Source organism: Gracilinanus agilis, chromosome 2 (assembly GCF_016433145.1).
Source record: "Gracilinanus agilis isolate LMUSP501 chromosome 2, AgileGrace, whole genome shotgun sequence".
Taxonomy (NCBI): domain Eukaryota; kingdom Metazoa; phylum Chordata; class Mammalia; order Didelphimorphia; family Didelphidae; genus Gracilinanus; species Gracilinanus agilis.
The window spans coordinates 324,385,930-324,400,932 of NC_058131.1; the positions used below are offsets into that span (position 1 = coordinate 324,385,930).

The following is a 15,003-nucleotide window of genomic DNA, read 5'->3' on the forward strand; positions in this document are numbered from 1 at the left end:
TGAAGCTGGCAAGCAATTCAGTCTGGTTTATACATGTATTTATTCTGCAAAACATATTTCCAAGAGATGCTTTTGAAGAAACCTTTGGTAACTGAGTTTGACCTAGATGAAATACTAGCCAAAGAGATTTAAGGCTAGTGAGATCATTAGCAGAAGAACCCAGAGAAAACAGTGTCATGAAAAAACTAGAGAGGAGAGAATTTCCTGGAGAAGAGAGTGATTGACAGTGTCAAAGGCTAGAGAGATCAAGAAGGATGAGGTTTGAGAAAAAACACTAGATGTGGCAATTAAGAGCTTATTGGTGACTTTAGAGAGCAGTTTCACTTAAATAACGAAATTGGAAACCAGATTACAAAGAGTTTAGAATTGAATGAGAGGAGAAGTGAATAGACACTTGGTGTAAGTGGTTTTCTTAAGTTTAGCAGGGTGATACTAGCCTGGATTTTTCAGATAAAAGGAGGTCTTTAAAAAAAATTGCAAAGCAAAAAAACTTGATATATATATGTGTATATATATATATTAAAAACCCTTATCTTCCATCTTAGAATCAATATTGTGTATTAGTTTTAAGGTAGAAGAGTAGTAAGTGCTAATGTAAGAGGGAAAATTATGAGACTGTAAGTTCATAATTTTTTTAATCAAAAGTAGGGGAAAAGGATAGAAAAATAGGAGAGAGATATACTTTCCTTACTACCCCATTTAGCTTGCTATTCTGTAGTTGCCATTAGAGTCCCCTAGCCACGCTCTTGCCCCAGTTTATCAAACCTTTTTTCTGCCCACTAAATCTCATCCATCACATCTCAGGAGCCAACTGTGGCTTTCTATTTTTCCTGGGCCACCCAGGGGAGAAGTCCAGGGGGTATGTAGGGGATATCACCCTGCCCCCTGTCTCTTGACTATTGATGCCTTTTTTTCAGCTGCCATTCTATCCTTGCCTCTAGGTTAAGTAGTTGGCAAGAGGTGAGGTCACCCTCTTGACCCCAGGAAAGGGGGGAGGGTCCCCACCCCAACTAGGCAATGAAGGTTAAGTGACTTGGTGGATATCTGTTTTTGTCATAAGTCTCTTGGAGTTGTCCTAGATCTCTTTGATTTGTTGATAATAGTTAGGGATTGGAAGGCAGTGGGCAAGATTAAGATCATAGAAAAGAATTTGGGAGGTCACGACCATGAAGTGGGACACTTGTGGGTAATTGCAAAGCAAGGGGGAGATCATATCTGGATATGGAGATGAAATGGAGTAGAGGAAATGGAAACTGAGTAGAAGATTGAGGAGAGGGGGTAGGAAAGAGAGACAGACAGAGACAGAGAGACTAGGCCCCAATAACTTTGTTTAATCAACACCAAGAAAACAGACGTCCTCCACCAGCCAGCATTATACCATTCATATATGATCATAGTAAATGGAGAAATTTTGAGTGTTGTGGATAAGTTCACTTACTTAGGAAGTATATTTTCCAGAGATGTCCACATAGATGAGGAAGTTGATGCCTGAGTTGCCAGCTTAGCTCAGTGTTTGGGAGGCTTCAAAAGAAAAAGTGGTAAGGAAGAAGCTGCATATCAAGCTGACAGAACTGTTGTGCTGACCTCATTGTTTTGTCTTTGAAACCTGGACTGTATACCAGAGCCATGCCAGAAAACTGAATCCCTTCCATTTGAATTGTCTTAAGAAGACTTTGAAGATTACCTGGACAGATAAGATATTCTACACTGAGGTCCTCTTGAGCTGAATTGCTAAGTATTCAAGGTCTTTTGCAGAGAATGCAATGCCAACTTGCAAAAGGCAAGTGATTCACTCAATGGTCAGAAGTGGTACAAGGACACTGTCAAAGTCTCTCTGAAGAACTTTAGAGTCGATTGTGTGATCGCTAGCATAGGACCACCCAGGCGTTGTACTCCATGAGCAAAGCAGAATTTCCGTAGCAAAAGAAAGATGAACGATACAAATTTAGAAACATCTCCTTCCCAAATGTTTTAAAGGACTACTTGTGCTTGACCTGTGGTAGAGCCTTCCAAACTCATTGAACTGATTAGTCATAGTTGAACTCATTGTACTCTGATCCCAGCATCATGATGTCATGAAGGATGGACAGCATTAAATATCTGCTTTGTGCCAGGCACTGTGCTAAGCTCTGGAAAAGCTTTAAGATTAATTTTGTTAACCATGAAGCTGGAGTTTCAGAGAGGTGAATAAATTTAGTGGGACCTGGGAGGATTAGGGGTTGAGGGAAATGAGATTAAGGGAGTAGATGGGTGAGTGGCACTTATACAGCTATAGGTTCAGAATCAGTGGGTTAGGAGACATTTGGAAAAAGGGAAGGGGTAGGCTAGTCATTGAATTACAGGTGGTGCCAGTTGCTGGAGGGAGGTCATTTCAGGTAGGCAGGTGATTAGATTGTTCAAGACCTTCCCTTGAGGCCTGGAAGAAGCTGGCAGTTTGAGATAGGAATGTCCTCTGGAGCATTAGTGAAGGCCTTGGGGAGAAGACCCAGACGATAGTCTAGATCTGGGCTGATCAAGCTCCCAGGGAAGTCTCTGAAGTGAAGACAGTGGCTAGGAGGAGAGTGTCCTGGATTAGTTGTTGAAGCTTTACTCTCTCTGGGTAACACAAAGATCCTGTAGGGAAGAGGAAGGGGCCTTTTCTTGGGCCTCGGGCCCAACTTAGTTTCAGGCTCCCTGGAAAAGCTCTGGAGGAAAGACCTAGGCTAGATAGCCCTGAAGCAGCAGCTATATAGTAAATTAGATAAGAGTCCTGGGCCTGTAATGAGAAAGACTCATCTTCCCAAGTTCAAATTTGATCTCAGACATTTCCTAGCTGTGTGATCCTGGGCAAGTCACTCAACCTTGTTGGCCTCAGATTCCTCATCTGTCAAATGAGATGGAGAAGGAAATAGCAAACCATTCTAGTATTTTTGCCGAGAAAACCTCAAATGGGGTCACGAAGAGTCAGATGCCACTGAAAAACAACCAAACAGTAACATCAAAAAGATAGTCTAGATAGCAGAGAGACCTGGAGAGACAGATTTGGATCCTGAGTTGAATCAAGCTGAACTGAATTTTAGTTCTTTGCTAATTTAATAGCCATAAGGTGTTGAGTTATTTTAATGTGTAATTCTCCTGATTAGTAGGGATACTTTTTCAGGTAGTTATTGGTAATTTTGTATTTTAAGAAATTCTTTTTCTTTAATTCACTTATCTTTTGGGGAATGGATCTTTCTCATAAATTTGTGTCAGTTCCTTAAAGAATTTGGATGTTAGATTTTTCGTTAGCTATATTTACAGCAATAACTTTCGTGTTTTTTCCCTTTTGGTTTGGTATATTGCTTTTTTTCTTTTTTAACTTTTTTTTTTTTTAAACCCTTGTACTTTGGTGTATTGTCTCATAGGTGGAAGATTGGTAAGGGTGGGCAATGGGGGTCAAGTGATTTGCCCAGGGTCACACAGCTGGGAAGTGGCTGAGGCCAGGTTTGAACCTAGGACCTCCTGTCTCTAGGCCTGACTCTCACTCCACTGAGCTACCCAACTGCCCCCCTATTGCTTTTTTGATATTTTGTGATTTATTTTATTTGTTGAATAGTTTTTTCCTCTTTACAATTGTTAATACTATCCTATTTTCTCTTACTTTCTTATTAAAATTTAGATTTGATCCACTTAGTTATTAATCCTTAAAAACCAGAAAGGGATAGTTATCCTGTTCTCTGAAAACCAAAGAGCCACAGACATACATATTATCCCTGAAAAACCAGAGAACCATAGTGTGCTTGGCAACTTTGTTTATTTCCTTTAAGAGAGAGAAAACACCCCACTGACAGCAGGAAGTTACAGGTTTTATAGTATTCTAAGAAAGAGGGGAGGGGATCTCTGGGATAGAGCAACAAGGGAGAAACTTCTGCCTAGCTACAGGAGGTATTTATTAGCACCGTGGAATGTAGACCAGCATGTAACTTTGATAACATGGAAGAAGACAGCCTTGGTATTATCTACAGAGGTACAGGGACTATTCAGGGCTGGTTCTTGGGCAGGAACATTTGCAGGGTCACTTTCAGGGCATATGCCATTGTTTTATCAGGATTAATCCTGATGTTTCTCATTAAGATCTAGAAACTCTGAAGGTAGGATTAACTCTCCCCTTGTATATGTTTAGCTAAACCAATCAAGAACTCAAAGTACTCCTACTTAATACTAAGTAAGAGAATTCATGAGTCTCACTAGAGTAAACTCACACCCTCCAAAGGCTACTGCTCCCGCACTGGGCAGTGCTAGACAAATTGAAAGACTGCCATTGGTTTCTGTGAAGAAGGGAGAATAGCAGGAAGTGACAGAAAGTGAGGTGGAAAATAGTAGCATAAAAGGAAGAGACCAGCATAGTCTAGTTTCATTCTTTTCCTGGTTTCTGGAGAGATTGGTTCCAGAGATTGATTCCCTTCCTGGTTTCTGGAGAGATTGGTTCTGGAGATTCCTTTCCTGGCTTGGAGGAGACCTTTTCCCTGGATCCTGTGTTGGCTTGCAGTGGTGAGTGGAGTGATTCCTTCCTTGATTCTTCAGTGAGGAGACCCTCTCTGCTCATTGGCGCTTTGGTGAGACACTCCCTTCAGTGTGAGTTCTGGTGATATTCTTGGTGGTCTTAGCCTCATGTGCACTGAAGATTCTTCATGGATTCTTCAGCATCTCCTGGTTCTTCAGATTTCAGCTTCCTAATTAGGACTTTGAATTTGGGTGAGATTAGCTTTTAGATTTGCATTAAGACATTAAGATTAAACTCAGGGTATTTGTAGCTTGGCAGTACTTTTTGTCTCTTTATCTATGTTTTCCCACTTTCACTCTTTCCACCTCTGTAAATAAAGCTACCAAAAGTCATTTTGACTTAAGCCATAATATTTTTAAATCGGCGACCACAATATTACTTTAGAACTTTCATATTAGCATAAACATCTGAATTTAAAATCTTACCAAACCAAGGCAATTCTAAACAACACAAAGCCATGAGGAACTACATCATTTAGAAAGTTGTATGGTATATGTAACATAATACAGGTAATAGTGTGCTATTTTATTATTATGTCGAGTGAGATCTGGGTTGAATTCAATTCTGGGTCGAATTCAATTTTCTGACATATTTTTCCTTTTTTCCTTCAGTTTTGTGTATTTGTATATGTACATCTGTATGTGTTAAATTCAATTATCATAAGGGTCTATTGACCTTATGGTTGGAGCAAGTTTTGTGATATTACTTTGATCAGATTTTAATTACTTTGATTTCATCATTCCTCTTAGTCACTCTTTCTTGTTGTTATTTAATCACATCTACAGCCTTTGTTCTTATCAAATATTAGTCATTCCTCCCTGTTGCTGTCCCCTCTTTACTTGATCTTTCTACCTCAAATGGGGTATTCCTACACTCTCCTATGTTGTGGAGTGACCCTGAACTGCAGTTCCTTCACCCTGATTAAAAATTTGTTGCCAAATTAGTAGTCTTTTTTATTTTCAGGTTGACATTTGAGTTACCTTAGCAGGTGTTTTATAATCTTGAATTTAACAAGTTGGATTATCTATTTTGTTTCATTAATCTTTTTTTTTAATTGAATGCCAGATGGTGTTGGTAATTTTTACTTTATAATTTGAATTTTGGCAATATATTTCCTTTTTTAATAATTTTTTTAATACTTTTTGTCTGTGTGCTTTAAATTTTGTTATTTAAATAAGTCTATAGTATTACATAAGATCTACAAATTGATTTGGGTGAATTGCTGTCTTTAATATTTTGGCTTGACCTAGACATGAATAATTAATTCCATTTCTTTCTTTCTTCCTTTTTGTTATTGTTGTTCAATTGTGTCTGACTCTTAGTAACTCCATTTGGGTTTTTCTTGGCAAAGATACTAGAGTGGTTTGCCATTTCCTTCTCCAGCTCATTTGATGGATAAGGTAACTGAGGCAGGTAGGGTTAAGTGATTTGCTCAGGTTCATCCAGCTAGTAAGTGTCTGATACTGCATTTGAACTCAGGTCTTCCTGACTCTAGGCCTGGTGCTCTATCCACTGCTTTTTCTAGTTGCCCCTTTCTTCCTTCATTTTTGCAAATCATTTCATAGTTGTCTTCATATAAAGTTTATTTGTGTTTTGATAAATTAAATCCTAGTATTTGATATAGTTTGTCATTATTGTAAATGTGGATTGGAGGTTAAAACTACTTTAAAAATTTATTCATTTTGCATATTTGTATTGATTTTAGCTCCTTTCTTACTACAACTCCCCAGTGGACAGTAAAACAAAACCAAACCCTCTCAATAAACATGCATAGTCTGGCAAAACACATTCTCTCATTGGCCATATCCAAACATACACAGCTCATTCTGTATTTTAGGTCAATCACCTTGCTGGCAGGAGGTAGATATTCTGATCATCTTCAGTCCTCTAGATTCATGGTTTATTATTGTATAAATCAGAGTTCTCAAGTCTTTCAAAGTTGTTTTTCTCTATGACGTTATTGTTTAAATTTTTCTTCCATATTGGCTAACTTTATTCTGCTTCAGGTCATAGACATCTTTCCAGTTTCCTTGGAAACTGGCCATTTTGTCATTTCTTTGACACAGTAAAATTCTATTATGTGCATATACCATGATTTGTTTGTCCATGCCCCAATAGGTGGGTACTTCATTAGTTTCCAGTTTTGGGCTATAACAAAAAACGCTGCTATATTTTTTGTACACATTCCTATCCACTGTGCTACCTAATTAGCTCAAAGAGCACATCTTATTCCATGTTATCAAAGTTCTGTACTGGTTTACATTCTAAGTGACTGATGAACATCTCTTGTTGAGCAGAAGTTTCTCTCTTGTTGCCTAATCTCAGAGAGCCCTTCTTCTCTTTCTTTAAATATTATAAAAACCTGTAGTCTCCTCCTCCCTGGGGCTTGGATCTATCTGAGCCCCCTACATGTGTGTGTCTGAATTCTTTCTTTTAAAGGAAATAAACAATTTTACTGAGCATATTAACCCATTTGGTTTTTAGGGGTACAAGATAACTGTCCTCTTTGGTTTTTAAGGGTTAACGATCTTTATTAGAGAAATTTACTGCAAAGATTTCATTACTTCTTATCTAATTTAGCTGCTTTAGATTAATGTAAACATTTTCATATCAAAATTGTCCATTTTATTTTCCGTGATCCTCACTCTTTAGTTACAAACTTCTGTCCATTTATCTAAAAGATAATTTCTTTTTCCCTTTAATTTGCTTGTGTGTTCACTCTAAATCTAAGTTTTGTCTCCACTGTTTATTGTGTTATGAAGTAAGAGATGTTAGTTTATATCAGTTTCCACCAAACTACTTTCCATAAAACTATCTTTGCATGTAATGCAAGACTTATTTCTTTAAATAAAACTCTTTGATTCACAGAAAATGTGATTAGAGATTAGAAATGTGATTAGAATTTGAGATTAGGACTGTTCTGTTGGAATGAATGGAAAACAATAAGTTTACCTTAATAGTAACTGAACTAATTAAGTACCTTTTAAACTGTGTTTATTCATCTTATTTAGATATTTTCTAAAGAATTTGGGAGGTCAGCAGAATTCTCTCCCAAGGCATGAATTCATAATATACCTTGATTTACCTACTCAAGAAAACACATTTATTTTTCTACTACAGCAAATCACAGACTTGAAGAAAGAAAATTTCAACTTGAAGCTTCGCATCTATTTCCTTGAGGAAAGGATACAGCAGAAATTTGACAGTCCCAATGAAGATGTCTATAAAATTGTAAGTTTTTGAAACTGAAAATTTTCATCTGTTTTTTCCTTATAGTTAATTTAACCAGATGTTTCTGCTTGATTAATATTTGTTCCCTGAATTAGTATAGTTCTGTACCCCGATTCTCATTTTATTTGATTACGGACAGCTTGAAGAGATTATCATGTCCTTAATATTAAACAGCCATATGGAAGATTAATTTTAATTTATCGAGGGTTTTTTGTGCAGAGTAAAGTAAAACAAGACTGGCAAGTCATAGAAGTGCCTTTTGATCCTCATCCTTTATCTATTATGTCTTTCTCTAATTATTTGCTATATTTTATTGAGGCTTCCTGTAGAAGCCCTTAGTTAAGATTGTGGCAGTGTCAGTTTTTCCATTATGCAACACTTCTTTATTCCTTGTGCACTTATAACTATCACAGAAATTGGCTCTTGTCTGAAAGTTTGACCCTGAGGTCTCTGGCTGAGAACAAACTTCTCTTAGAGGATCCAGGAAAAAAAAAAGAAAAAAAAAAAGCCCTTGCCTGTCTTGAAAAGAAACAAGTACAAACAGTATTTCAGGATACATTTCTTTGACTTTTTCTAGCAGAGAATTAGCCTTATGTCTGGGAATTATTCCTTCTTTTCACTTTAGAAGTTAGAATCAGTAGAAATTTTTGAAGGAGAAAAAAAAACCCTTTTATTGAGTTTTAGCTAATTAACTATAAATTGATCTCTTGAAGAGAGAGTACATTTGCCCCATCCATTTTTTAAAAAACACCCTTGTTTTCCAAGACTTTTCCCCTTTTCCTTTCATAAGTTTTCTGCTGCTTTTTTTTTTTTAAATCCTTACCTTTTGTCTTAGATTGATACTAAGTATCTTTTCCAAGACAGTAGAACAATAAGGGCTAGGCAGTTGGGGTTAAGTGACTTGCCCAGGTTCACATAGCTAGGAAGTGTTGGAAGCAAACAAACCCACAGTCCCTGTCCTCAAAGAACTTACATTCTGATGAGGTAAGATTATGTATATGAGGAAGTGGTGACCAAAGGCAGATGTTTTCAAAGGGAGAGGATAGCGAGTGGAGCCATAAGGCATTGACTGACTATGACTTTTTCGGAAGTGGTAGAACTGATTTTGATTTGATTATTGCTCAGAAAACTAGATGTGGGAAGAGGAGGATCAGGTTATGTAAGCTGTAGGGTAGCAGGAAGCTGACCAGAGAGACACATACTATGGGGGAAATCTGGATCTTGTAAGTTAGGGATAACTTTCATTAGTCTGGAGCCTTCATCCCAGGATGGGTATGGTGGGACTAGCTTAGGTTAATTCTGGGGACTTTTTGCTTTTTTGAAGCTCCTGGCCCCAGGGTAGGAACTGGAGAGCCTGAATTGGTGATTTTATGGCATGAAGATGACTAGAGAGCAGCTGGCTCAAGAGGTTATGACTTTCCAAACATCACAGAACTAATATACCTCAGGGCCAAGATTTGAGCCTTTGAGCCCAAGTCTTTTGAATTAAAGACCAGCTCTTTTTCCATGATATATTTAAAGCAAGTTGGGGTTGTGATAAAAATTTATATTTTAAAAAGAAAGTGATAATTTTAATAAAAAATATCAAATAAGATGTCTATTATTTGAGAGACATGGTTGAACTATATCTACTCAGTCATTAAACAATTTATTAAGAACCTTTTATGTGCCTGGTACTGTTCTACATTCTCCTGATATGAAGAAAGGCAAAAGGTAGTTGGTGCTGTCAAAGTGGAGGCGACAATAGACAAACAACTATGTACAGACAAGATAAATGGAGCAGGTAGGTGGCTCAGTGGATAAAGTGCTAAGCTTGGAGTTTGGAGGCCCAGGGTTCAAATTTGACCACAGACACTTCCAAGGTGTATGACCCTGGTAAAGTCACTTAACCTCATTTGTCTAGCCTTTGTCCTTCTATCTTAGAGTTGTTATTAAGACAGAAAGAGTTAAAAAAAAATTCCCAAACCAAGGTATATACAGGATAAACTGTAAATAATTGGTAGAAGGAAGGTGCTAGAATTAAGTGCCACTGGGTGGCATTTTAACTGGGACTTCAAGAAAGCCAGGAGGTGATGATGCATTTAAGGCATGGGGGACAGCTAGTGAAAATATAAGGAGTCAGGTGATGAGGGGTCTTTGTACAAAGAACACCAACGAGCACAATATCACTGGATTGAAGAATGTGTGGTGGGGTGTAGGGTGTAAGAAGCCCAGAAAATTGGTGGTGGTGGGGAAGATTGTGGAGGACTTTGAATGATAAACAGAAGATTTTATATTTAGTCCTGGAGGCGATAGGGAGCCCCTGGGGTTTATTAGGTATAGGGGAATGGCATGTGTGTGACATTTTCAGGCTTGCACTTTAAGGAGTTCCCTTTGACAACTGAGTGAAGGACAGACAAGAATGAGGAAAGACTTGGCAGAGAGATCCAGGTTTTCGTACTAGACCAGGAATGAGATGATGAGGGACTGTAGGGGGTTAAAGGAGAGAAGAGGCATGTGGGAGGGATATTATGAAGGTAAATTGCTAGGTCTTATCACAGTTTGGATATTGAGAATGAGAGAGTGAGAGATTGAGGATGACAGGTTTTGAGCCTGGGTGACTGGGAATGTGGTGGTAACCTTGACAGAAATAAAGAAGTTAGGAAGAGTTTGGAGTGAGAGGAAGGAAGGAATAACAAGCTCATCTAGATTTAATACATTCTATTTCTGGGTTGTTAGAGAATTGGTTCTTAGAGTATGATTTACAGACCTCTGGGGTCCTGGAGGCTGTTTCAGAGAGTCCAAGAGCTAAAAACAATTTTCATAATAATATTAAGATGATTTAGTTTCTAATATGATAAACTATCAATAGATAAAACCCACAAGGCTCTTCCTAATTTTTAAGAGTGTAAAGAGGTTCCAAGACCAAAAAGTTTGAGAATGGCTGAATTCTATTATCAGAAAGCAAAATACCTGCCATTATTATGTGATGAGCTCTTCATGTTTCATCTTCCTGTTTTTTCCTGAGTAATGATTTAACATTATACTTTGCACATTTTTTTAGAGGGTCAATACAAGAAACTAGTCTGACCAGTGATTCTATATGATTTATAGGATCTATGATTCTATGAAACTTTAAAAAAGATACTGACCATCATTCTCCTTAGTATTTTCTATACAAAGACTATATGATAAATTCTTTTGAGTTAGGCTTCTGGGGAGAATAGGAGTCTGCCCATGAGGGCAGGAATCATGTCTTTTTATGACTTTTTTATTTTTCTCAGAACCTAGGACAATAGTTCTGTATATAGTATTTACTCAAATCACACCTTAACTGATATCTGAAAAGTTAAATGTCAAGCTGGGGAATTATGTTGAATTATACTTATGAAGGGGGTATTCAGTGTCTAAATTGTCAATATATGATTAAGGCTGAATAATTAACCCAGAATTTTAATATTAGAAGTGACCTCAGACATCTAGTCTAGTCCCCTCATTTTACAGAAGAGGAAATGGAGCCCAGAGACTGGAAAGTGGCCTGTCCATTGTCCCAGTTTAATGGTAGAACTGAGATTGTGAACAAGCTGGTTAGACTCTTAGTCTAAGTATGTCTAAGTCAGAAGAGTGTTTAAGGGCAAGGCAATTAGGGTTAAGTGACTTGCCAGGGTCACTTGCCAAGACACAGCTAGGGTGTCTCTGAGGCCAGGCCAGATTTGAACCCAGTCTTCCTGACTCCTGGCCAGGCTCTCTATCCATTGAGGCACTTAGCTGCCCCTGTGCAGATTCTTTTTTTTTTTTCTTTTTCAGATGTCTCTTTTGTTTTCTTTATTTATAAAATTTTCTTTATTTTTTCCAGTAAAAAATCTACACATAAGATTTCCAAGGTTATATGATTCATGTTATCTCCCTCCCTACTAGTTCCCCCTCACCCCCAGAGTTTTAAAGCACTTCCACTGGGTTTTACATGTATTATCAATCAAAATCTATTTACATATTGTTCATTTTTGTAATAGAGCAGTCTTTTAAAACCAAAACCCCAAATCATATACTCAGATAAACAAGTGATAATTCATGTGTTTTCTTCTGCAATTTTACTACAACAGTACTTTCTCTAGATGTGCACAACATTCTTTCTCATAAATCCCTCAGCGTTGTTCTGGATCATTGCATTTCTATTAGTAGCAAAGTTTGTTATTACATTTGGTCATCTCACAATATTTCAGTTACTGTGTATAATATTCTTCTGGTTCTGCTTATTTCACTGCATTAGTTCATGTAGGTCCTTCCAATTCTTATAGAAATCAACCATTTTACCATTTCTTATAGCACAATAGTATTCTATCACCATCATATACCACAATTTGTTCACCCATTCCCCAATTGAGGGGCATCCTCTCATTTTCCAATTTTTTTGCCACCTCAAAAAGTACAGCTATAAATATTTTTGTATGAACAGTTCTATCCCCATTTAAAAAAAATCTCTTTGTGATACAGACCTATCGCTGAATCAAAAAGCATGCATTATTTAAAAACCCTTTGGTCATAATTCCACGTTGCCTTCCGGAATGATTGGATCAATTCACAATTCCACCTGCAATGCATTAGTGTCCCAATTTTGCCACATCTCCTCCAACATTTATTATTTTCCTTTACTATCATATTGACCAATCTGCTAGGGCACCTCAGAATTGTTTTGATTTGCATTTCTCTAGTTAGGAGAGATTTAGAACATTTTATATGATTATTAATAGTTTTGATTTCTTCATCTGAAAAATGCCTATTCATATCCCTTGACCATTTGTCAATTAGAGAATGGCTTGGTTTCTTATAAAATTGACTTAGTTTTTTATATATTTGAGAAATGAGACCTTTATCAGAGAAATTTGTTATAAAATTTTTTTCCAGGTTTGTTGATTCCCTTCTACTCTTGGTTGCATTGGTTTTGTTTGTACAAAAGCTTTTTAATTTAATATAATCAAAATTATTCTTTTTTAAAAATTTGGAATATTTTCCCATGGTTCCATGATTCATGATTTTCCCCACTCTTCTTCCTTCTCCCTTCCCAGAGCTGACAAGCAATTCCACTGGGTTATACATGTATCATTGTTTAAAACCGATTTCCATGTTATTCATATGCAGTAGAGTGATCTCTTAACATCACAACCCTAATCATATCCCCATTAAACTACATGATCTATCAAATGTTATTCTCCTGTATTTCTGCTCCCTCAGTTCTTTCTCTGGATGTGAATAGCATTCTTTCTCATAAGTTCCTCAGACTTGTCCTGGATCCTTACATTGCTGCTAGTAGAGAAGTCCATTACATTCTATTGTGCCACAGTGTATCAGTCTCTGTACAATGTTGTCCTGATTCTGCTTCTTTTGCTCTGCATCAATTCCTGGAGGTCTTTCAAAAATTACTCATTTTATATCTTGTAATATTCTCTATCACTTGCTTGGTCTTAAATTCTTCTCTTTTCCATAGATTGGACAGGTAGACTATTCTATATTCACCTGATTTACTTATAATTTATGTTTAAATCATATACCCATTTTGAACTTGTCTTGGTATGAGGTGTGAGATGTTGATCTAAACCTAATTTTTGCCATACTGTTTCCCAATTTTCCTAGCACCTGTGCAGATTCTTAAAGCAGTGTTCTTGTCATAGCACACTCAATGTATTCCTTATTGCTAGAGAATCATAACCTGTTGTTCTCCAAAACTTTATTGATGAAATTTAGTGTTCATCAGCAGACATTGGTTCACTTTACATAACCTTACATAGTTCTTTGGAAAAGAAAGTTTACATTTCTTCATTTGTTAATATGAACTTAATTTTTAACATTTCACATTTTAGCTCTTTTTAGGTAGTACCTTGGAAGTAAGTTTGGTTCCAGCAAGAGAGAATTGCATGTTTCTAAATGCTTAGATTCATATCACATCTACAAGGTCAGGAACTTATTTCTTCTGACCTCTTCTTGAGCAGTTTGAAAAGATGCTGGATCATAAGAACAGAGTCAGTATAATAGAATGAGATAACAAAAATGAAGTGCTTTGCAAACCTTAAAGCTTAATATAAATGGTAGCTTATTGCTATTTATGATAGAAGAGATTTGGGTTTGAGTTGCAGTTCTGTTGCTCCTCATGGGAGCATAACTAGTTAGGTCACATGGTCCAGTCCTTTTGTTTTATAGGTCAGGAAACTGAAACTCTGTGTGTGTGTGTGTGTGTGTGTGTGTGTGTGTGTGTGTGTGTGTGTGTTACCTGACTTTCATATTGATAGGAATCAGTATGTGAGAAATCAGTTTTGAATTCCAGTCCTCTGACTTCAGATAAAGTGTTCTTTCCACTTTGATAACCTCTCCTCATGGGGACACTGGCATAATAGACAAGTTCTGGAAGTTAAGAAGCTGTGGTTCTAGTCCTGACGATTGTGGGATCCTAGGCAAGTGTTTAACTTTCAGTTTTGTGATCTTTAAAATAAAGGGGGTCAAATTTGGTGATCTCAAGCCTCCTTTCCACTTCAGTGTTTCATGTTCTAAGATTGTATATTTTAGGGTCCCTCCTCAGTCTAATAGTTGTTGTTCTGGTCACATGTGACCTTTGTGCCACAGTATTCCATTTCCCAAGGCTTGGACCTTACCTTGGAGGATGTGTTGAATTTAAAGTCTTTCATAAAGAAACTTTTGTCTGTGATTCTTTTTAAACCCTTACCGTCTGTCTTGGAGTCTATACTGTGTATTGGCTCTAAGGCAGAAGAGTGGTAAGGGTAGGCAATGGAGGTCAAATGACTTGCCCAGGGTCACACAGCTGGGAAGTGTCTGAGGCCAGATTGAACCTAGGACTTCCTGTCTCTAGGACTGGTTCTCAATCCACTGAGCTACCCCACTGCTCCCTTGTCTTTGATTCTGAGGAGAGTGAAGATGCAAACTTGTCATGTTCAGCACTGTGTCAGTTGTTGCTTTTCCAGTCATGCCATCATTGATCTCTGTCCTTTTCAGCTCATGTCATCCTCCTTAGTGTATTAGGTCTATCTGCTCTTGAATCTAATAGGATTTATTTTGCTCTTAAATCAACTCTTGTCTTTTAGATGAAGGCAATTTTGGAAACTTTTTGCTGGTCAAAGTTGTCTTTTCCTATGCTTTCATCTCATTCCAGAACACTTTACAGACCTTCTCTCATTTGTCCTTGCATTTCATTTTACATTTTACTTCCCTTCTTCCTTTCCCTCCCTTTTTTCCTTTCCCACTCCCTCCCTTCTTTCTTTCCT

The 15,003-nt window shown here is 37.3% G+C and overlaps 1 protein-coding gene across 1 annotated transcript in view; it reads left to right on the forward strand.

Annotated features, from left to right (window-relative positions):
* Positions 1–15,003, forward strand: part of CDK5RAP2 (CDK5 regulatory subunit associated protein 2) — a 174,401-nt gene that overhangs the window by 41,578 nt on the left and 117,820 nt on the right. The window contains exon 4 of the mRNA XM_044664271.1: positions 7,643–7,753. Coding sequence (XP_044520206.1) covers positions 7,643–7,753 — 111 coding nt within the window. The remainder of the gene's footprint in view (positions 1–7,642; positions 7,754–15,003) is intronic.